Source organism: Equus caballus, chromosome 26 (assembly GCF_041296265.1).
Source record: "Equus caballus isolate H_3958 breed thoroughbred chromosome 26, TB-T2T, whole genome shotgun sequence".
Classification (NCBI taxonomy): Eukaryota; Metazoa; Chordata; class Mammalia; order Perissodactyla; family Equidae; genus Equus; species Equus caballus.
The window spans coordinates 33375799-33399465 of NC_091709.1; the positions used below are offsets into that span (position 1 = coordinate 33375799).

The 23667-nt window shown below is 40.6% G+C and overlaps 2 protein-coding genes across 3 annotated transcripts in view; one reads left to right on the top strand and one right to left on the bottom strand.

Annotated features, from left to right (window-relative positions):
* Nucleotides 1-19: 19 nt before the first annotated feature.
* LOC138920861 (proline-rich protein HaeIII subfamily 1-like) lies at nt 20-23429 on the bottom strand. The gene is made up of 2 exons (XM_070252108.1): nt 23288-23429; nt 20-651 (listed from the first exon to the last, which is right to left on the bottom strand). The coding sequence occupies exons 1-2, from the start codon at nt 23427-23429 to the stop codon at nt 20-22; spliced, it is 774 nt and encodes a 257-aa protein (XP_070108209.1).
* BACH1 (BTB domain and CNC homolog 1) overlaps nt 125-23667 on the top strand; it is a 47208-nt gene continuing 23665 nt past the window's right edge. Inside the window, exon 1 of one of the 2 annotated variants that reach the window (XM_023629987.2) lies at nt 125-258. The gene's annotated coding sequence lies outside the window, so the exon portion shown is untranslated. The remainder of the gene's footprint in view (nt 259-23667) is intronic. The other variant, XM_023629988.2, reaches the window with a different exon arrangement.

The window sequence follows — 23667 nt, forward strand, 5'->3', positions numbered from 1 at the left end:
TTAAGTGCGAGGGGCGGGCCTACTGGGCGGGGCCTCGAGAGGCGGGCCTATGGGGCGGGGCTTCCAGTAGGTGGGGCGGGGTTTCGGCGTCGGGAGGCTGTGGCTGCGGCCGCTGCAGAGGGGAGGGAGGGGGCGGAGGGGAGGGGAGGGGAGGGGGCGGCCGGCCGCGGGCAGAGCGTGAGTCACCTGACCGCTGCCCGCGCCGCCCGCCAGGCTCGCTCGCTGCCGTCAGTCGGGCCGCGCCGCGCCTCGGCTCTGGTGAGTGGCTTGGCAGTCCCGCCCGCCCTTCCCTGGGAGGGTCGGCGTGGCTGCGCGCGGTCGGGGCCGCGGGCCTGTGAGGGGCGGCCCGCGGGCAGGTCCGGGGAGGGCAGCTAGGGGGCCCGGGCGGCCGCTTCCCGGGCGGGGGGCGCTTCGTGGGCCCCGCGGGGGGCGGCTGCGGCCCCCGTTCCTGGAAGTGGCCGCGTCCGCCGGAAGGGCGCCGGGTGGCCCTGTGCGCGGCCAGCGCCGTTGCTGACGGGCCCACGCTGTACTTTACCCCCGGGCGGCTGGCAGGGCGGAGGGCGGGGGCCGCGGGGCCAGGCGCCCGCTCCCATCCCCGTCTCTCCGCCTCCCGGGTCCGAGCCCGGCCCTCCCAGGCGATCCCTGCCCGGGCTGTGACACATCAGCACCGCCCGCGCGCCGGGGCCTGGCTCCGTATTGTCCTCCCGCCCCTCCCACCGGCCTCCGCAGCCGACGCGGCCAGCGGGTGTGTGCCGCCCGTCTTCCTAGCCTGGGTGTGCGTCGCGCGTGTAATCACGTAGGAAAGGCCGAGTGTGTGGCTGGATCAGTAAATGCCACCTTGCGGGGCTGGGTTCAGCGAAGATCGGTCTAGGGACCCGGAGATCCCAGGGCTTCCTTTGTTGGAGTTTTGTCCACGCGTTGTAATGCAGACTCCCACAGTCCGGTGCGAGTGGGTGTTGACTAGAGACACTCCAGCTTTGTGTTCGTCTGGTGTCACACGAGTGCCATTGCTTTCTTCTTGCACGGCAGTTTCACGTTGAGTAGCATTGTGCTTGGAATGCTGCTGTGAGCCTTCTGCGTTAAACTTGGGCCCATTCAAGGTCTAGTGTAGTAGTAATCGTGAAAGAACGTGTGTGGGGAAAACGAGCCATACTGTGCTTGACGGAACAAAGACTGTTTTGTAGGGATGCTTATCTTTTTGGAGAATTGTATCAGGGTTGGGACTGTTCCCATGGGGAATGCCGCTCCTAGGTCTTTGCTTGTATCTTTTAATACTCCTTATTACGTCCCGGAGGGTTTGTGTTTAAGGCGGTTCAGAAGGATAATGGGTGGAAACACTGGACTAGTTAGTGACAGCATTTGAGCGCTTCACATGGTCACGCAGAGAAATGGGAAGAGGTTGGCTTGCGTCTTCCTGGTCTTGGGTAGTGGTGCAAGGGCTGGACTGGGCTTGAAGGCACTTGCCACTTCTGCCTTTGGATTAGAGGAGCCTCGGGAAAGGAAGACTCTTGGTGAGTCAGCTTGGGGTAGGATGGCCTTGGTTTAATAATTGCATCGTATCGTCTGTTATTGTTGTTTAACCGATAACTGTGTCAAGTGGTTTACCGTTGTTCATTCAGTGCTGCCTTGGTTGGATAACAAGGTAGGATGACTCCTTAAAAGAGTTGGGTTGCTGAGTCATTCACCCCAGCCTGAGAGGTAATTAGGAACAGCTGGTGCAGATACTCCCATCACATGCCTCCACTATAAAAGGCCAAGGAGCGCTCAAGAGGGGTTGCTTCAGAAGGCTGAAGGGGGCACAGCTGGGGTTGTCTGTTTTGAGACAGGTAATCAGTGGGTGAAGTGGAAGAGCGTTCTTAGGAAGTGGCCAAGTGGAGCTGAGGTAGTATTTAAACACAGAGCAGCCACGTGACCTCCTGCCTGAGAATAAATTTGTGCTGGAGAGAGCTAAAACTGGGGAAGAAATTTGCAGCCAGAAGTAGCCTAATAACAGTACCGGAACAATATTTACCGCTCTGACAGTACCTAGTGTTTTGTTTGCTTTTTGTGGTTTTGTTGTGTAGTTTACACATTTGAAAAAGTGAACTGAATTTCTTCTTCATAAGATTTCTTTATGAGAAGACAGAAGGAGACTTCCTCTGGGTTTTCATGGTCCATGGCTTTTCATGCGTACACTAGTAGTTTCTGGTGGCAGAGGCGAGGGTAAGGAGAATATGGGTGGAGTTAACAGGTCTCATTGGGTCAGGTCTAGAAAGAGCTGTCTAGTGAAAGCCAAATGATGTGTATCTGTCTCATTCTCCTAATTATGGTGCTGGTGTCTTTACATCTTGGATCATTACTTCTTGCTTTAAAGATGAGCGCACAACCCAAGCAGATTAGTACCTAATGCCAGCGAAGTTTGGGAATGGGAAATGTGGAGTGGGCGAATCTGCCCTTACCTGTGGTCAAAAGGACTAACTCTTATTGTTGGTAGTTCATTTAAAACATTTGTAATGGAAAAAAGTAGTTAATTTTGTTGCTTTAAGTTTGGGACTAGAGGAGGTTAGAAATCATTAATTTTTTAGGGATTAGGGTTTCTAACGTGGGGTGCAAGATGATTCATTTGGAAGAAAATATTAAAACTTCACTTTTACATAAAATAAGAAACATTAAGCAGCAAAGTACAGATTAACAATAGTATATGCATATTATATAATGTGGATGACCCTCTTTTGCTGTTGGGGGACATAAAGGGTTTGTTAATCCCTGCCAGTAACATTCTTTCAACAACTGGAGTACTTTTTTTTTAAACTTCTGATTTCCTCTTCAGAGCTAACATTTTTTTCAAAATGTTCTTAATATTCATTTAATTTTTATTTCGTATCTAGTGCTATTCTTTTTCCACTGTGCTTTAAAGAGTAGAGCCTTGAGTGTAAATTTCTTATTACATTGTTGATGTCAGGAATGGAAATAGAAAAAATGTGGAGTTTCCCCATTACATGGTACCATGTATTTTTAATTAGGTGACAATCCAGGAGGTTGGTTTGTTTAATGTATATGCTCTGAAGTGTAGTAATATGTAGAAGGATGCAATGAGAGCACCTGAAGATAATCTACATGTTGGAGTATGATTTGTATATAACACATTCTTTTAAAAATTGCTCTGTACTGTTACTCCTTGAAGTCTGCATTTTTGGGGACCAAGTTTACACCCCCTTTAGCAAGATTAGTAAGACTGCATATTCAGCAAATCACTTAGGAAGTGGCATTTCCCTCCTTAGGAAAATGTGATTTATTCAGAAACTTTCTGGGCATGCTGGGGAATGGTTAGTGTTTACCCTTCAATTAAATCTCTTAGGCCATATGCCTTTTACACTCCTGTACTGTGAGAAATGATGCTCAGAATAAGGATTGCAAAGCCCTTTAAAATGACCAATTGTCAGAGATTCTCTTCACAATGCTGATCTGTCCAAGACTTACGTTTTAGGAGTCATTACCTCCTTCCAATTTTCTGACTAATGTTCTGTTAGTAAGAGAATTGCTTTCATCCTAAAACTCACATTTCCTGACGGTTCTACGAAATGGAAGCTGTATTTTGTGTGGTGGAATGGTTGATTTATGAAACTATTTTGATTTGAAAAAAGATGCCAAATAAAGTGATCTAAGGAAGCCCAAGGTATGGGTAATTTGAGAGCTATTTGCCAGAATCCAGGCCCCTCAGAGAGAGTAAAGATTTCAGGAGCACAGATAAAATATGGACTTACACCACAATGAAACCTGGGCTTCTGGCTGACTCAGCGCACAGCATTAACAGAACTGAAGTTGTGGGTTTGATCACTGTACAGTTGACCAAGAAGCAGTAAGCAAAGTGGTTCAGAGTGGGAGATCTGGAGCCAGACTGCTGCAGGTCAAGTTCTGACTCTGTTATTTACCTGCTTTGAAGCCTTGGGCAGGTTACTTCACTTAGTTGTGCCTCCCTTTTTCATCTGTAAAATGATGATAATAGAATCTGTATCCTAGAGATTGTTTGCAATTAAATGCATTAATATGTCTTAAGCGGTTAGAACAGTGCCGGTTCTGTATTAAACATCAATCCACGTTAGGTGTTTTTGTCTGTTGAAAATCTGGGAAGCGCTTGGTTACACAGCCTCATTTTGCAGCCTCCTTGAGCTGAATTGCAGCCATTGATCACAAGGGCGATTGAGGAGAGAGCCTGTGGGTGTGCAGTTGGTCGCTGCTACTGGAAAAACAGCTCAAGTGAACGTTCTGATGATAAATCAGTAGCAGCATCTCAGACACACACACAACTTCTGAGGGCAAGGAGCACAGGACACAGCTTTTTACTAAAGGAATCTAGCAGTCTTAGCAAAGTGCTCTGGAGGCAGTCATTAGCAGTTGATTGGAATTGGCTTTTGAAGAAATAAAACACTTGCTATTCTGCATCTAGTCTATTTTCCGTATTACAGTTGAGGACTTGTGGTCCAGCAGATTTAGTAACTTGTCCGCTCCCTCCCTGCTTAGTAACATCATAACAGCGCTCATTTTTCCATTCTCATTCCTGGACAGTTTGTTGGGAATATTTGGAATGTAAATTTACCTGCCAATTACTTTTAAGTATTGTGTTTTCTTTAAATGACATGCATATGCTAATATAGAAGAAAGATCCGTGGTAAACAGTAGATGTTTATCATGTGTGTTCTTGCGCCTGTTAGTAATTCAGAAAGGTGGTGTCAAACATTTTGACCATCCTTTCCACTAGAGTGTAAGTTTCTTCATCATGATAATTGTCTTCTGTTTTATCTCCCGTGTAACATTGAGTGTGCCTTGGCTATGTTTGTTCAGTAAACTTTCGGTTGAAGCACTGGTGGTATAATATGGATTCATTTTAGTTCTGTGGTTTTGAAACTTGGGAATTTTTAAGAGAGTGAACCAAAGAACACTGTGTGTTCTTAAGTACCCTCTTAAGTTATGTTAAATGTGTCCTGAGTTGAAACTCTTGATCTTTTAGAATTCTGCTTTCTGTTTTCATCATTGGTCTGAGTATTGAGGAAGCAGCTGGATTTAAATCGTTCTTTTAGTTCATCTCTTTTGGAGCTAGAAAGAAAATTTGTCTTGTGACTTCTTTTTACCTGTAATTGACTTAGAATTGAATTGAGCAAAACATAATTTGGGTTGTCTAGATGTTAAACCTCTTATACAGCTAATACTTATCCTTTAATATCATCATTCCGTTAGAACAGATCCTTTGTTTTGTTTAGGATCAGGGATAGTTTAGAGAATATTAATAGGATAATAAAAATTGCCCCAAAGCAAACGTAAGGAACAAAGAAATAGTGCTTGCCAGGATCTTGGTTGTTAATGACTGTTGTAGGAACACAGTGGGCACGTGGTGAATTTGGTGGGTAGCTGGTTCCTTTCTCAGTACTGGCACAGTTTAGAAAAGGTTACCTTAATGCAGCTGAAGCTGTGTGCAAATCGTTGTTTGAAAAATAAGTTTAGGGCCTGCCCGGTTAAGTGTGCCTGTTCTGCGGTTCAGATCCCGGGTGTGGACATGGTACCACTTGGAAAGCCATGTTGTGGCAGGCGGCCCACGTATAAAGTAGAGGAAGATGGGCACGGATGTTAGCTCAGGGCCAGTCTTCCTCAGCAAAAAAAAAGAGGATGATTGGCAGCACATTTTAGCTCAGGACTAATCTTCCTCAAAAAAAAAAAGTTTAAATCACTTTCTTAATACCTTAGGAAACTCATTATTCAAAAGAATATTTTTGTAGTAAAATAATTACTCCCAGCTTCTATCTGGTGAAGTTATTTTCACTTTTTATTTGTCTTTTCTTAGATTGGATCAGTCATAGTGGACAGTTGCACTCCACTTCCCCATCTCCCATTAAAGTTAGACTAAAAAGTGTTTTATATAGCAGGGTTGTGTTTAACTCCTTCTTAACCTGGACAGTGGCAATATCCCACCTCCAAGGTTATAGGTTAAATAGTATAGGAAGGGAACTGTCTTGTCTCCCTTCCCTGCCTTTTCTGCATTGATCTCTTCTTTTTACTGACTTGTCTGCCTTTAGGATTCCCGGGGGAGATGATTCCCTAGGCCTCTGTTGAAGAAGTGGGGAGCCCCATGCACTCAGCATCCTGTTTCCTGGTATCTTCATGTCCTTCATGCCTTATTCCTCCTCTAAAGTGTGCCAGCATCTTTTGGAAGTGAGCTCCATCAGTGAAGAGAGTTATTCATCAGAGAGTTTGCTGTAAAATATGTGACTATAAAACATTTATTAGTCTTTTAGTAAATGTATTAGGTTGTAATTATTAGGTTGTCATTTTGGAGTAAGCGATTTTTGGTAAGGTCAGTAATTTCAGTAATGTGTGTTTTGCACTTAAATATTATTTTAAAAAAGTGGTTATCAAATGTTGGCCGAAAACACTTTTCATTTTCAAAGTACATAACGTGTCTTTATTTGCTCCTTTTTCCTGAGGACTATTCCCAGCATGACTCAGGGTTCTCCTCTAGGTAGGATTTATCACTTAAATTAGATGGAGAAGTAAGAAAAAAAGCCACTGTCCCTTTTAATCCTTTTTTCCACGTTAGTAAAAGACTTTTGAAGTAGAAAAGCATTTTGCCCAGCTGAACAGGGTTCTTTGCTTACATGCTTTTATTCCCAGCTGTTATCCAGAGAAATCAAAGGCAATGGCAGTTAGGGATGAGTCTGTCTGCTGTCAACTTTGCCTGCTTAATTGTCTCTTTCTGGTAAAGGACTGTCACAAGTACTATTCAAGCTCTAGATGTATTTCTTTGTGTTTTTAAAAAATGTGTTTTGGGGGCTGGCCCGGTGGCACAGCAGTTAAGTTCACATGTTCCGCTTCTCATCAGCCTGGAGTTCGCTAGTTCACATCCCAGGTGCAGACATGGCACTGCTTGGCAAAAGCCATGCTGTGGTAGGCGTCCCACGTATAAAGTAGAGGAAGATGGGCATAGATGTTAGCTCAGGGCCAGTCTTCCTCAGCAAAAAAGAGGAGGATTGGCAGTAGTTAGCTCAGGGCTAATCTTCCTCAGAAAAAAAGAAAAGTGTTTTGCCTTTGAGGGAATGCCTCTTGTCATTGGCCTGGTTTATTGTGTGTTCCTGACCCCAGGAGGGACACCTTTTCCTGTCTGGGGCAGAGGAGCTCAGATACCGGCATGCCTTCCTGCCCTTGTTTCTCAGACCCCAGTGTGGAAGTGCCCTCCCCTCTTCTATCCAGTTAACTTTGAGCAGCTCTCTAATCCCTGGAGAGTAAAGAATAATTGTGTTTTTACATTTAAAGGCAGTTTGGTCTCTTACCTTCCTGTGAATTCCAGCCCTCTCCCTAAACTTATGAACACACACATTCAGCTTTTGGTAAGTGTAGATAGTAGGGTTGCTACATTAATTTCAACATTCGTGGTATGCTTATGTGTTAGCTACTGGTTTTGCATTTGACTTAGGAAACAAATATGTATGCCTTTATATGCAAGGAACTTTTTAGAAGTTACAGTCTGTAAGGCAAGCCAACCATTACAGTAGCATGTGTTAATTGCTAGAATAGCAACATGTAAAGTGTGCCTTAGAACCATAGACTATGAGAAAGCTAAGTTTTGGGAAATCAGGAAAGTCTTAGGAATATCAATGATGAATGCATAGTTTAGTGGAGGAAACAGCTTGTTTTGATAACTTCTTGAGAAGCTTAGCAGTAAAGAGTAGAGAGATTTCAGTAGGGGTAGGTAGGGTTAGGAAGGTTGTATATTTGTATGTGTGTATTTAAGAATAAGGTCAGTGGGAAAAGGTTGAAGATGCAGGCTCGTCTTTATTTTATCCTTGGTTAGTTCCTATTATGGTTGCAAGATGGCTGCCACAAGTTCAAGTGTCACAAGTAGATATGACTGTGTTTCTTGGAAGAAGAGAGACTTATTTTTTCCTGGGATGTCTCTTTATCAGTGAGAAAAACCTTTCCCAAAAGACTCAGTAGATGCCACGCCGTCCCTCTCCTTTCTTTTCATGGGCCAACATTGAACACAAGCCCATGCCTAAATCAGTCAATGTCAAGGGAACTGGACCCCTGTGATTGGCTTAAGTGGACTGTAATTCATCTTGGGTTGGGACTGGGGTGTGCTTCCCCAGAGACACGTGGCCTTACACAGAGAATAGATTTGTGAGCACAGTCTGGGTTTGATTAGAAAATGAGGGGATGAATGATACTGGGGAGTCAGCAGTGTCATTCTTGCCTACTACTTTTACCACCGCTACGCAAAAACACATACTTGTGAGTAGAAAAAGAAAATGTAGTCGTCTCTGGATTTGGAATTTTAGGTGACATGTTTTCCTTTTGTTTCATCTTAGTTCCTACTATGATCAAGTATTACTTTTACAAACAGATCAAATAAATGTTTTGTTTAAAAATTATTTAAAAATTGAAAATGCCCATTCTACCAAAAAATTACATGTCAAAGGAATATATTTCTTTTAGTACTCAAAAGTTCTAAAGTTCTCTGTCATTCTATTAATACTTGCAGGGAAAGAAGAATATATAGTTATATCTTGTGGCTTTTGATCGTATCTGTACCAGGAGGACCTCTCCCTCTTAATCTGCACACCTGTGATATCTGGGGCTCTCACTGAGTGGTGAGCCCACCCTGGCTTGAGTAAGAATGGTTGATTCATTGACTGGGTGGGCCAGGATTCTTTGGAACCAAACTCTTCAATCAGGGATACAAACAGGAATGTTGCTCCCTCTGTCTCCACTCATTCCCCTCCTAGGAGGGAAAGCTGTCTTGTGGTTAGCTTATTTGCCATTCTGTTCAGACTTTAAGTTTGTACAGCATTCTTGTAGCACTCAAACTTTTTAGAGCACTTTGATGTGGTCAAAGGACTTTTATATTTTATTCTTGTTCCTTTTCAATCCCAGGTTTTGGTACTTTGTATATTATGTGAAAGGCAAACAAATAATGTAAATACATAAACACTGAGTGTTGTAAATTCACAAAACAGAAATTAATTGCTAATAGTTTTTTCTATTTGAGGATAACTAGTAGGCTGTGATAAATGGTTAGGGTAGGCTTCTGAAATGATACTACTTTTTTGGGTAGAATTTAGAAAGACTTATAATACTGCCAAAATAATTTTTGTCCCAGATGAAAAGCAATAGTATTTACCTACTCAGGTATTCTTCAAATAATATTTGAACTGAGAAATATTTTGGTTTTTTTACAGGCCTGAAATGATTACTTATTTGACTAAATCTCGTGATTAGAATGTGTTAGAGAAAGTATCTATTGAGGGCTCAGGTGAAACATCTACAGGTTGGAAATCCCCATTTTAGAGAGAGTAATTTTGACTCCCAAGATAACATAAATAACAAGAAATGGATTTAAACATCTAGTTTTCGCTGTGTATATTGAGATACCACGGCACTGTGGTGGCTGTCAGGGATTAGTGGATTAGTTTATTTTGAAATAAAGCATTTCAATGTACTACCTCTACTTAAATTAAAAAGTTTCAAATCTGATTCATACAGTTTCTCCACTGCAACTCCTGCCTTATTTAATTAAAATTGTTACTTAACTTTTTTTTTACTCTTAATCTTTTTTTTTGACTCATTTATTATGAATTGGAGTGAAATGGTGTTTAAGGAATGCTTGGGAATTTGAAGAGTACTTTTGTTCATGTTCTGTCTTGTTTTTTCAATTACTTTGGGTACTATGTGTCAACTCTTAGACCTACAAAAAGTCATTCTGACCTTGGTCTAGTTTTAGGGTTTCTCCTTTCTCTAGGCAATCTGAAATAAATAATTTGGATTACGGTTATAATCTTTACAGTTTGAAAACAAAATGACATTTGGGGACTCTTTATTTCATTATGAATGTACGTTGTGGACACTTAATACTCTGTATTGAAAGTAACTTTTAGTGAAATATCTCCAGCATTCTGTCCTTGAGTTTTCCATATGTAGTTGGATATAGCTATAGACTTTAATTTAAGTTCATCATAGTTTAGTGTCACATTCCTTTTAATATGAGATTGGTACTCAATCCAAGAAGTGTTAATCAGAAATTAGTTAACCAAATATTGAGTAATAAGGAAAAATGTGTTGTTCCTTAAGTGCCCTGTAAATCTGTTTGTCTAACATTATTCTCATCACACACACAGAATCCTAAGACATTTCCCTCTATTCCTGGTTCTTCCATCCGTCTTCTCACACACACACACACACACACACACACACACACACACACACGCTACACTTAGGTCATGTAACATGAATTTAAATGTAATATTTGGAGCTGGGAGTAGAAGACCTTTTCAACCCTTAAGTTACTGACGCTCTCCGGGCTTCAGTTATTCATCTGTAACAGAAGTGGGGAAATGGGTCATACTGGATGAATGTGCTCTTTTAATTAGAAATGCTTTAGTTCTGTGAAGTTAGCAATTACCTTGAACAGACTTGTAAAGTTTTAATATTTTCTTTTTACCTTGTTGAGGTCTTTATTAGGCTTATTGAATTTTTATCCTTAAAGGTTTGGGTATCTGCATTTTGTAGCTTAATTCTTGAGTTTGTAGAATCTTTTAGAATGCAGTTTTCTTTTGGTCACTTGCATAATAATGGCAGATATAATAATAATAATGATAAAACATTAATGATCTTGTGCCAAGCCCTGTGCTATTAAATGCACCAAACCATTCAATCCTTGGAGGAAGTTCCTTATGGGGAAGCTGAAGCATGAAGTCACGTATCTTATAGAAGATCACATAGTTGGTAATATCAGCAAAGCCTTAAGTATATTCTAGTACTCCTGTTCTTTCCAGTATTATTCTGATGGTAGTGTAAAAATAACCTAAAATTGATTCCTTTTGCATTTCTTAATTCTGTGTATTTGCTCAGCACTTTATCCTTTTCAAACAGCTTTGTGAGAACAGTAGGGCAGGAACGACCTACTTAAGTCTTAATGGATGCACTTTTGCCTTTGTTTGACTGGCTAGACCTGCCTGGATGGGTCTTTCCCCCTTGTTTTCCTGTAACAAGGTTTTCTTTTTCCACATCAGATCATCATTTTATTTTAGGTTTCTATTCGATTTAATTTATCTTTTCATTTTGCTGTGAAATATCAGTGGAGGCTATGTTTTAGAGTTGCCTATGAATTTTCCACATAGTGACAAACCAATACCTGCTGATGACTGGAGGAAGTATTCCTTATGGAGGGGGGGGAGTAATTGACATTCCTTGCAAGGCTTCAAGACAATCAAAATAAACATGAACTGCTTTTTTAATGAAGGCACGCTTTTTTGTTTATAGTTGTCTGTTTTAACATTTTTCTGATTATAAAGTAATATGTGTTTATGGTTAAGACTTTGAATGCAGAAACAAAAATTACCTAGATATAACCATTGTTAATATTTTGATTTATATCCTAACTAGAGGTAGGGGAACCAAGCTTTCTGGACATGTTAAATGTGAGGCGGCTGTTAGACATACAAGTAGTAATTTGAGTGTGCAGTTGGATACATGAGTATAAAGTTCAGGAGAGTAGTTGAGATTAGACCAAATACAACGATGAGCGTACAGCAAGTCCATGAGTGATCCTGCTCTCACTATGAGTCTTGATGAGTTCACCTCCAGAATGTGTGCAAAGAAGAGAGATCTGAGGACTAAGCCCCGGGCTCTCCAGCATTTAGATATTTGGAAGAGGGGATCCACCGAAGAAAATTCGCAAGTGGCTGCCAGTAAGGTGGAAAATCAGAGGATTGTGGTATCCTGGAAGCCAAGTGAAGAAAGGGTTTCAGGGAACGAGTGATCAGCCTGTTGAAAGTTGCTGAGATGCTGTGTAAACAGACTGAAATTTTGACATTTGGCAATATGGAGGCCATTGATCCTCAAGAAGTGATTTCCATGGAGTGGAGGGGAAAAGGCCTGATTTTAGAGGGCTCAAAATGAAATTGAGAGGAGAGGAAAGTGGAGGTGGTGTCAATTTAAATGGCTCTTTTTGGGAGTTATACTGTAAAAGGGAGCAGAGAATTTTACTGTAGACAGAAGAGCATGAGGAGGATCAAGAAATTTTAAGAGAAGAGCCATTATAATATGTTTTGTATGATAAAAGGAATACTGTATATTCATTTTTTTCTCATTTTTCTTGGAGAGACTTTACAGAAGTTTATCAGTTTTACTGGTCTTCTCAAAGAATTAGCTCGTGGTTTAGTTCATCACTTCTGCTAAAAGTGAGTGCAAAATTTTATTTGGTGAGTGGTTTTCTTGGTGAAAGTACAATAGATTTCCTCAGATTTTGTAAGTCAGAGAACCAGTACTCTAGTGGTTTGACGGTTCAGCGGTTCGTTTCTCTAGAAGATACCCCTAACTTTTTAAAGAATCTGTTTGAATTGGTATCACTGTCAATATAAAATATTAAACAGTATATAGAGCGTTGTTCTGAAACAGTAGAAATTTTACTATACTTATTCTACCCTCTTCATCTCCAAGTTTTGTCAAAATCCCCATGTCCAAGTTTTGTCAGAATAATTGAAGAGTTTAGTTAATGGTTGATCTTTCTCTTCATCAAGTTCGTTTTCTATTTGAAGAATCTTTAGAAAGTTGTCTTAAGACTCACAACCAAGTCATCAACAATTTAGACTTAACTGAATTTTGCTATATTTTCGTTTGCTATCTGTTTAAACTTCTTTTAAGTTTACATTTTTAGTCGAAGTAATACATGTTGGTTTTAAAGAAAGCAGAGATTTATCATAGAGCAACCTCATCTGTTGCGCCCCACCCACCCCCTAATTCTGCTTCATAGATAATGAATATTATCTTTACCTATTTCTACTATTTAATTTCATTGGTGGTTACCTCTGTGTCTCTAAGATGTTTATCCCTCAGTTTAACCTAGGATGTTATCTGTTGACTTCCTGTTACCATGGATGTTGATTTTGTTTGCTTCTACAATCCCCTCACGTATATTTATAATTATATTCTTCCATTTCTGTTCTTGATCACCTCTAAAACTGCAAATTTTTTTTTTTTTTTAACATTTGGTCTCATTAAGGCAGTATATTTAGACTCTGCACATTGTAAGTCATATGGAAATCCTTTTTCTTTCACTTCTGATTTCATCTCCTAGCCTGGCAGTTTTACTTCTGTTTTGTCAAGGTTAATAATATTTACGTTCTGTTCTAAAACCATAATTAAATCTCCTATTATTTGTCTATTCTGAAAGTTGAAAACCAATTAACAGTGCTCATGTTATACCTCTGTCAATATTGGGCCTGGAAAGCTAAGTGTGTACTATTGCACCTCTTTTGCTAGTTTCAGTGTCACCCTGTGCCCCTCAAAAAACATGTCTAGCATCAAATTCAAATAATGGCTAACCATTTTTGGTCCTTATTAGGTACCAGGCACTGTCCTAAGAACATTATGTATATTATTTCATTTGATCCACACAAAGTACTACTTTTGTCTCTACTTTACAAAAAAAAAAGGGGGGGAAATTGTTAAAAAATTGTTCAACTGGCGGGGTTGTCATCAAGCTATAAAACACGATTCTGTACTCTCCACCCCTAGTGCTCTCTAGAGCAGCCAGCTGCTATGTTTGTGAGGTTCTGAGAGTCTTTTAGTCGTAGGTGTGCTCCCTGATCACCACTCTCTCTGTCCTTCTCATCTCCACCCCTGACTGTGGGATCTTAGGGATGTCTGGGGTGAATACTTAGAAAGTGGTGTAGGAATGAGAGTACCCTTGAAGAAGGCTGAGTGAGTTTGAGAATTTCACTCTGAGGGAATTTTCACTCTGCATTTTTTTTTCCCTCTGAGTTTCTTATGGGAGCCCTAAGTTAACTGGGATAATAACTACTGCACTTCCCTTTCTGCCCATCGGTTGCTCATCTTAGAAAACCTACACTTAACATCATATTTAAAGGTGAAATATTGACCATTTTCCTTATAAGGGAAAAAGATAAGGATGCTCTCTCTCACCACTCTCACTATTCAGTTGTTGCAATAAGGGAAGAAAGAAATAAGCATAAAGGTGGGAAAGAGTAAAACTGTCTCTATTTGCAGATGACATGATTGTGTACATAGAAAATCCTAAGGAATCTAAAAAGCAACCATCAGAACTAGTAAGTGAATTAAGTAAGATTGTAGAATTCAAGGTAGCTATTAACAAAATCAATTTTGTGTTTACAGGGTAGCAGCAGAAAACCAGAAAATGAAGTTTAACAAGCCCATTTGTAGCAACTACAAAAAAATACTTAGACATAAATTTAAAAAAAGATATTTAAGACCTCTTTACTAAAAACTTGAGAATAATGCAGAGAGAAATTAAAGAAGACCTAAGTAAACAGGGAGATATGCCATGTTCATGCATCAGAACACTCAATTTGTTAGATGTTGATTCTCCCCAAATTGGTATATTCATTGTAATCCTAATCAAAATTCTACTGGCTCTTAGACGTCAATAATAAGAAAGCAGTCCAGTTAAAAATGGGCAGAAGAATTGAACAGACATGTATAAAAGAAGATATACAAGTGGCCAATAAGCACATATAAAGATGTTCAACATCATTAGCCATCAGGAAATGCAAATTAAAACCACAGTGAGATCCCACTGTACATTTATTAGGGTAGCTCAGATTAAAAAGACTGACAGTAATCCCAAGGGTTGGTGAGAGTGGAGCACCTGGAATTGTCATACCCTGCTGGTAGCAGTGTAAAATGATACAATTGCTTTGGAAAACTGTAGCAATTTCTAAGAAGTTGCACATAAACCTATCGGATCACTCAGCTCTTCCACTCGTAGGTATTTGTTTACCCAAGAGAAATGAAGTATATATCCACACAGATGTTCACTGAAACTTTATTACAATAATCCCAAACTGGAAACAATGCATTGCCCATCTTTCTTAACAATAGTCCATCAACAATTAAATGGATAGACAGATGGTGATTCCATATAATGGAATATTATTCAGCAACTAAAAAACCAAACATCTGATGTACGCACTATGATTGTCATTAAGCTGAGTGAAAGAAACCTGAAGCTAGATAGAGTACATAATGTGTCATTCCACTTATATGAAAATTAAAGAAAATGCACGCTAATCTACGTTAACATAAAGCAAATCTTTGGTTACCTGGAGCCAGGGGAACAGGGAAGGAAGGAGAGACCTCAAAGGGGCATGTGGAATTTTGAGCAGTGATGGAAATTTCCTTATGTTGATTGTGGTAGGGGGTTCATGCTCATTTACAAGTGTCAAAACTCATTGAATTGTGCACTTGACATAGTGCAGTTTGTTCTACGTAAATCATACCTCACAGTTGATAAATAAAATAGTGACCGACAAGTGCATGATCAAAAATGCATGTAGTAAATTATTTTTATTGGCATGGGTCAATCCTAGTTGCTGGTTCATATTTTCATAATGTAGTCAGATATTCCATTGAGATAAAACGATCCTATTAAGGATCAAGTAGCTGCCAAATATGTTAAGCAAATAAAAGACTTCATTGTGTCTTAAATTCTTTGTAGTAAGAAGGTGTAACAGTTGAATCTGTTATTCTTATTTTGGTTCTGGAGCTTGGTTTTCCTATGTTCCTTCTCTTCTTTCTTCTTCTATTCCCTTCCAAGCTATTTTAAGCTTATTGCCCAGAATTGTCAAGTTGAATTTGTTGACTTGGGAAGTAAAAGACCTCTTGTTTCTGATCTCTTAGTAGGTGAATCTTGTAAACAAATTCTTCAAACTTCTCTCACCATTCCGACTTCTCCCCCTAAGTGTAACTTTAGCTTCATAATTTCAGGTATGTGATTAGACCAAGTAAATATAACAAAAGATCCATGATTTAAATATATAATTTTTAATATTAGGAGAAATAAATGGAAAAAAATCCAACTTTCCTTGTATGGAACCTTGCATAATGTTGTAATAATCATGAGCTGCAAAAATTGTAGTGATCACTTGCCCTCCTCCCCATTTTAAAAAAGCTATGGCATCTTTAGTTACGTAGTTTTAACATAAATTGCCGGGTCATTTTCCCGTATTTCATTATAAAAGTCCTTAAAAAACAGTGTCATCATTTTGGGTGGTGCTGTAAGCCCTTCTGCTCCTTACTTTAATTCAAACTTTTATTTTGTTTTCCATTTTCATTCACCTTTTTTTGGATATATTCATCCGTGTACCTTAACCAATCATACTTAAGGTTTTTACGTAAGACTGAGAGAAATGGATTTAGAAAATGTGATTATCAGATACAATGTTAAACAAGCATGTTTAGCACTTGCAAAATGTTAAAGAAAATAGCAAATCTTGGTCACTGAGCTGTTTGTCCTGGCAGGTGAGTCAGGTCTTAGAACATTGGGAAGAATGCTGACTTAAATTGTCATCTTTGATTTCAATTCCCACAGACTTGACATTAAGGTTCTTTCAAAATTGGGAATAGTAATAAGAAAAGCCATGTTTTTAAAAAGATTCTTTCCTGTGGGCATCTCTATTTTAAATTAAAAAAAATTTTTGTTTTTATGTGTGCTGTTAAAAGAAAGACAAACAACTAAAGGTATACAGACGTGATACTGTTGGGTCTTTGTCATACAGTTGAAAAATAGAAAATAAGGTTCATCTAAATTTACAACACTCAAACTCTGGGTATCTTGGGTATATTGTAATAGGAACTGGCTTAGGGGATTTTTATTTTTTTTTTAATTGAAATAGCATTGGTTTATAACATTATATAAATTTAAGGTGTACATCATTATATTTCAATTTCTGTGTAGACTACATCATGTTCACCACCCAAAGACTAATTACTATCCATCACCATACATGTGACCTGTCACCATTTTTGCCCGGCCCCCCACCCCCAACTGGTAACCACCCTTCTAATCTCTGTCTCTATGTGTTTGTTTGGTGGTCACATTTTTATCTTTTACTTATGAGTGAAATCATATGGTATTTGACTTTCTCTGTCTGACTCATATTGCTTAGCGTAATGCCCTCAAGGTCCATCCATGTTGTTACAAATGGCAAGATTTCATCTTTTTTTTTTTTTATAGCTGAGTAGTTTTCCAGTGTGTATATATACCATATCTTCTTTATCCATTTGTTCGCTGATGGGCACTTAGGTTGTTTCCAAGTCTTGGCTATTGTGAATAATACTGCAGTGAACATAGGGGTGCATGTATCTTTACACATTTGTGTGTTCATATTCTTTGGACAAATACCCAGCAGTGGAATAGCTGGATCATATGGTAGATCTATTCTTAAGTTTTTGAGGAATCTCCATATTGTTTTCCATAGTGCCTGCACCAGTTTACATTCCCACCAGCAGTGTATGAGAGTTCCCTTTTCTCCGCATTGTCTTCAACACTTATTTCTTCTCTTGTTTTTTTTCTTTTAAGATTGGCACCTGAGCTAACAACTGTTGCCAATCTTTTATTTTTTCTGATTTTCTCCCCAAACCCTCCCAGTACATAGTTGTATATTTTAGTTGTGGGTCCCTCTAGTTGTGGCATGTGGGACACCACCTCAGCGTGGCCTGACGAGCAGTGCCATGTCTGCCCCCAGGATCCAAACCAGCGAAACCCTGGGCCGCTGAAACGGAGTATGCGAACTTAACCACTCGGCCACGGGGCCGGCCCCTCTTTTCTTATTAATTATAGCCGTTCTGAATGGCTTGAGGTGATATCTCATTGCAGTTTTGATTTACATTTTCCTAATAATTAATGAAGTTGAACAGCTTTTCATGTGCCTGTTGGCCATCTGTATATCTTCTTTGGAAAAATGTCTGTTCAGATCTTTTGCCCATTTTTTAAGCTGAGGGGGGAGCCACGAAGGATGGCGTGGTAAGAGGAATTTGCCTGTCTTCTGAGCCGTTGAAGACCCTGCCCTGAAATTGAGTGAGGCAAAAGTAATTGGCAGGGCAATGGAGGGGTGGTAGGCAGAAGCAGTAAGGAGGAAAAGGTGAAAATTCCAAATGACCACTAGAAAGAAGGGGAAGGCAGGTTCTAAGGAATTCGACCGGCTTGCACATCAAGGGCACTGCTTTTATATAAAGGCCAAGACAGTTGCCTCTTGCACCATTTCTGATGCCCAAGGTCACTAATCACTTATGCCCAGCTACACACAAACCCTTGGCCAGCAGGACTATTTTGGAAATAAATGTTCTCACTAATTGCATATTATGGTTAGATGAGAATTGACCAGAAAGTAGTTGTTTGAAGACTTACTGCAAATAAATAGCTTTAGAAATGTCCACAGTCTTGTGTAAATTGGTTATAATGATCATTGTCATCTCTTTGACCCTAAGGCATCATTGTCATTTTGAACATATCTAGGTTATGTTCTTCTTGAATGTAGGGACTGTCTTTTGTGTTTTCATGACACCTAGTCTATTGTATGGCACAGTTGAGCACTTGTAGAAAGAATATACATCATTGCTCCATGAAGAAAAAGAATGTTTGAATGATAGTCTTTTTCTTTTATATGAATCGTTGATGTTAGATTATTTTGTATGCCCTTCTACATTGAGAATTAAAAAACAACAAAGTCCTATGAGATTTGAGGTAAATAAAATTCCAGCTCTTTTTCACACGTGGAACTTCATCCTCGTACACAGTTATCTTCTGAATTTCTGTCAGGAAGCATTGTAGCCCTGGCTCCATGATCAGATATTCACCTTAGGTTTTTAAAAGTGAATTATCCTTAAAGTTATTAAAATGTCATAAAGCCACAGCATCTTGTTTTATTTTATCATGTTGAAAGCAAAAAACATCAAGTGGTAACTTTATTAAATCTTAAATTGTGTATATTGAGCAGAGAGCAGAAGTTATTTCCAAATTGAGGTGGGTGCAGGAAGCTTCAAAAATGCCTGTTCATCCTTTATCAGCATTACTGAATGAATCAGCAATTTGCTAAGGTCAGCAGACTTTATTTTGAATTATAACAATAGTATATATTTCCAAGAATATAGAGAAATTCAGGTATAACATAGGAATCTATCTTTGGTGTTAATAAATTAACAGAATTTTAGGTCTGAAAAGTTCCTTGAGGGTGTTATATCTTACTTTTTAGGTTTGAGAAGTGTTAGAAGGTGACTGACATATTAGAATGATGTGTGCTATTCTTAATCTGGTAGTTATTACTTAGTTACCTTATTGGGTAAAAATGGATTACTGACCGTTTAGATGGTTTTCAGAATTAGGAAAATTGATTTTCAGGATAACCTTCTGTACTGCTCCATGCTAATGAGGCCACGGTTGAGGTGTCCTCATTCGTACAAGTCCATTGTGTTGGCTGTGTTTATGGTTGCCAGTTGTCTTGCAGATATGTTTCTAGTTCTCAGAGCTGGGGCTCCCTTTCGTTCCTCCTGACTCTGGAAAAGCTATCCAAGGACTTTTTTGTAAGTGCTTGGCTCAGTGGCATTGTTCCCGTATATACATAGTTGAATAGCTGACCGTGCTGTGTTTGGAAAAAGATGTAGATAATCTGGGTTTTGGATTTGGTTTTTATTAAAAATGCCAAGTCATTCATTCAGAAGCAAGTGCCTTCATTGGGCTGGGTACTCTGTTATATGCTTGAGTTATGGCAGGAAACAAGTCAGACAAGGTTTGACATTTAAGCTGAGACCTAAAAGGTGAGGAGTTAGTCAGCTAAAGCGTAGGAGCAGTCCAGGGAGTGGGCACAGCTTGTGCAAGGACCCTAAGGTCAGAAGGAGCTTGGTGCCTGTGGGGCGGGAGAGAAGGATGGTGAGGCTGGAGAATAGCAAGGGAGGGAGACAAAGGCTTGAGATAGGTTGAATTAATAGATAGAAAACTCCCAACCACACAGGTCTGGATGACGTGTTTAGGATTTAGAAGTGATCATTAGAAATTTGGAAGACATCGTAGGGTTTTCAGCAGGGGAGAAAGACATCACTGATGTGGGAGAATAAACTGGAGGAGATCAAGGGACTGGAAAGGGATGAGGCTTTTGTTATTAAAGTCATTAATAGCAACTAGTATTTATTATTTGTTTGCTGTGGGCCAGACACTATGCTAAACCCTTTACCCGAGTCTCATGTAAACCTCAGGACAACCCAGTGAGGGGCTATTGTTATCCCTCTTTTACAGGTGAGGAAACCAAGACCCAGTGAAGTTAGGCAGCTTGCCCAAGGTCATGTAGCTAATAAGTGGCAGAGCTGGGGTTTGAACCCAGACAGTGTATGGTTCTAGACTCTGTACTGTTAGCCACTGGGCTTGTGTTTTCCGTGTGTAACATAATGATCCATTAGTGGTTTTTGAAATTGAGTGGATCACAACTGGATTTTTTTTTAATAGAACAGAGCAGAAATTAGAGTACTTTGCACTAATAAGGATAAAATGTTGATATGTGAAACTTTGTTGCATTTTTATTTTATATAACTGTATTTGTATGGTAGTCTAGTGGTTCAGATTTGGTGCTCTCACTGCCACAGCCTGGGTTTGCTTCCTGGTGAGGGAACCACAGCACCGTCTGTCAGTTGTCATACTGTGGTGGCTGCACGTTGCTGTGATGCTGAAAGCTGTGCCACTGGTATTTCAAATACCAGCAGGGTCACCGATGGTGGACAGGTTCAGCAGAGCTTCCAGGCTAAGACAGACTAGGAAGAAGGACCTGGCCGCGCACTGCTGAAAAATTGGCCATGAAAACCGTAGGAGTAGCAGTGCAGCATTATCTGATACAGTGCTGGAAAGTGAAAGGATGGTGCAAAAAGACAAGGCAGGGTCCTGCTCTGCTGTCCATAGGGTTGCTGGGAGTCAGAATCAACTCAACGCTAACAACGAAAATATTTCTACTTGTGTGAGCTTGTAAGCCATTGCAAAAGGCTGAACAGCATTTGTCTAGACAAGAGCCAGTGGTGGCCCAGACTAGAATTGTGTGCAGATGGCAAGAAGTGGGCTCAGTGTTAAGAGGCAGAGGTACCAGGTTTCGGTAAGAGATTGGATACAGGGGCTGAATGTGGGAGATGTCAAGGATGAGTCCCAAGTTTCTAGTGGGAGCAAGATCAGTCATGGTGCGTGTGTGCTCAGTCCACTATAAGGGAGACTGACCCTTCTAGAGGGGTCCTCGGGTGCCTGTTTGATTTGCTTCCTGATTCTCTAGCTTCTCTCAGTTGTAGCTGATGGGACTCGGGGTTGACATATCACCCAAATCTGTGTCTTATATTTTATAGCAAATCTGTAAGCTGACTGTGAACCTATGAGGTGATCTGTCATTCAAAACTAGTTAAACAGAGAGGTTGTGCCAAGAACAAACCTCTCTCTGGAATCTGAGGTGAGTAGTGAGCCAGCTGGTGGCAGCAGGCCACATGGGCGAGTATGTGGGCTAACGGCAGCTCTAGAGTGAAGGTTTCAGAATTGTTTTTTTGTTTTTGTTTTTTTAAAGATTTTATTTTTTCTTTTTCTCCCGAAGCCCCCTACATAGTTGTGTATTTTGTGTATTTTTAGTTGTGGGTCCTTCTAGTTGTGGCACGTGGGATGCTGCCTCAGCGTGGCTCAATGTGCGGTGCCATGTCCATGCCCAGGATTGGAACCAGCGAAACCCGGGCTGCCGAAGCAGAGCGTGCGAACTTAACCACTCGGCCACGGAGCGGCCCCTGGGAATTGTTTTTCCTGTAGGCCCCTTGGGATCCGCAGAGCCTTTAGGTTCGAGTGTTGAAGAGTCCAGAGTCCTCTTTCTGATGTTGAGGTTCAGTTCATTTGTTCTTGGCCTTCTGTGAGGCCCATTTCCTTATTCTTGTGCGTAACCTTTTAGTAATACCTGGTCCCACGTTACTGCAGTGAGTCTCCATTCTGTGCATTCACCAAATACAGACTGGGGACAGAATAAGGGGTAGATAAATGCTTGGTATGCATCCCCCTTCTCTGTCTTATTGGTCTTTTGAACTTGGCTGAGGTATTTCTTACTGTGCCTCAGTTCCCTCATCTGTAGAGTTGGAATGATCTAAGAGCATTCATGTCATAGGATCACTGTGAGGAGTAAGTGAGATGAGCTGTGTGTGTACTCAGCTCAATGCCTGGGGCAGAGTTAGAGCTTAGTGAGGGTTTGCTGTTAATAGTTAGTATCTTTAGGACAGTTTCTGGAGAGACTTAAACATTTATGAGCAAAGCCTATGGGAAGAAGCCAGCATATAGAGAACGATTGGACAGAAGTGAGAGGGTGTTAAGAGAAGGTGCTACATTGCAGAGATGCAAGGATGGGATAAGATCAGGAGCAGATATTAATGGATTGGTTTCAACAGGAGAGGGAACCTTTGGAGGTGGTGGGAGGGGCATACTTTCTGCGATTGGATCCCAGTTATGGTGGTCTACTGGGAGAGACGCTGACTGAGGAGAAAAGTGGTGACTTGGAAGGCTGTTGTGGAGGACGAGATACAAGGCCATACAACATAATTGATAAATGGTGCTGAGACCCTGAGACTGCACACCATTAATTTATAGTCATGCCAGTCTGCATGCTTTTACAGTTTGTCCTCGCTGTGCTGTGTTTAGCAGAATGAGGAGATGTAAAAGTAAGATGAGTATCGTTTTAAGGGTTTACAGGGCAGAGGGCCAGGAAAGAATAAGGAGGCTGGGGTCTTGGGTGCAGGGACATAGTAAGGCAGGTGGTCAGCTGTTTAGTCCAGTGTGACTTGGGAGGGTGTACAGTGTTAGAGAAAGTGGAGGGCAGTGGTCTGTGTGGTACCACACGTGCAAGGTACATACTGTTGTCCCTCAGTATGTGTGGGGGATTGGTTCCAGGATCCCCGTGGATACCAAAATCCTCGGATGCTCAAGTTCCCTATATAAAATGGTGTAGTATTTGCATATAACCTAGCACATCCTATTGTATGCTTTAAATCATTTCTAGATTACTTATAATACCTAGTACAATGTAAATGCTGCGTAAATAGTTGTTACACTGTATTGTTTAGAGAACAATGACCAAAAAAAGTCTGTGTTGTTCAGTACGGTAGTAGGCCTGACTACATAGTATGTGTCAGCAACAACAGTTAGTGATTGTTTTCCTTTATTGACCTGAAAGATAAATACAGAGAATAAAACACAGAATGTTTAAAATAAAAGTACATATAGAAAATATAATTCTAAATAGTATAAATTCTCTCTCTCTCTCACTCTCTCTCACACTCACACTCACACACACACACTCTCACACTCTCACACTGTGTTGACACTCACCAAAACCTTGGTTCTTTCTCTTGAAAACCCTCGTATGGTGATGATGATTGCTGTCCGGTTCTTACAGTGCAAACGTGATGGGGCAACGAGATGTGGCACTGTAGGTAAGTGGTGAGATGTCAGGCTAACTTGAACCTTCTGTCAGGATGTCAGACAGACCATCTACGTCGGAAGAGCCAGGTTCTGATTGCAGACATTGACGCTTTGGAGGAGGCGCAATAATACTAACATCAGGATCTGTGGAGGTTGAGGTCAGAGGGTCTTCAACCATTGAAGGTCAAGGCTTCACAACTGCAGATGCTTTAGTTAGAGACATTGTCATGGGAAGCTGTTTCTTTTTCTTTGCATCATCAAACAAATCTTGCAGTGGTTGTAGGTGTGTTGTTATCCCTCGGTGACAGGGAGGCTTCATGCCGTCAAAGGATCATGCTCGAGGATTGTATCCTTTAACACTTGAGCCAACTGAAAAACTGCTCCAAACTTTTCAAGTCTCCATATTGATGGCTCTG

Coding starts and splice junctions, on each gene's coding strand:
- LOC138920861 (XM_070252108.1), bottom strand. CDS start 23,429: ATGGTTGAAGACCCTCTGACCTCAACCTCCACAGATCCTGATGTTAGT. Junction 652..23,287: donor CATCCTGACAGAAGGTTCAA/GTTAGCCTGACA, acceptor GATGTGTCACAG/CCCGGGCAGGGATCGCCTGG.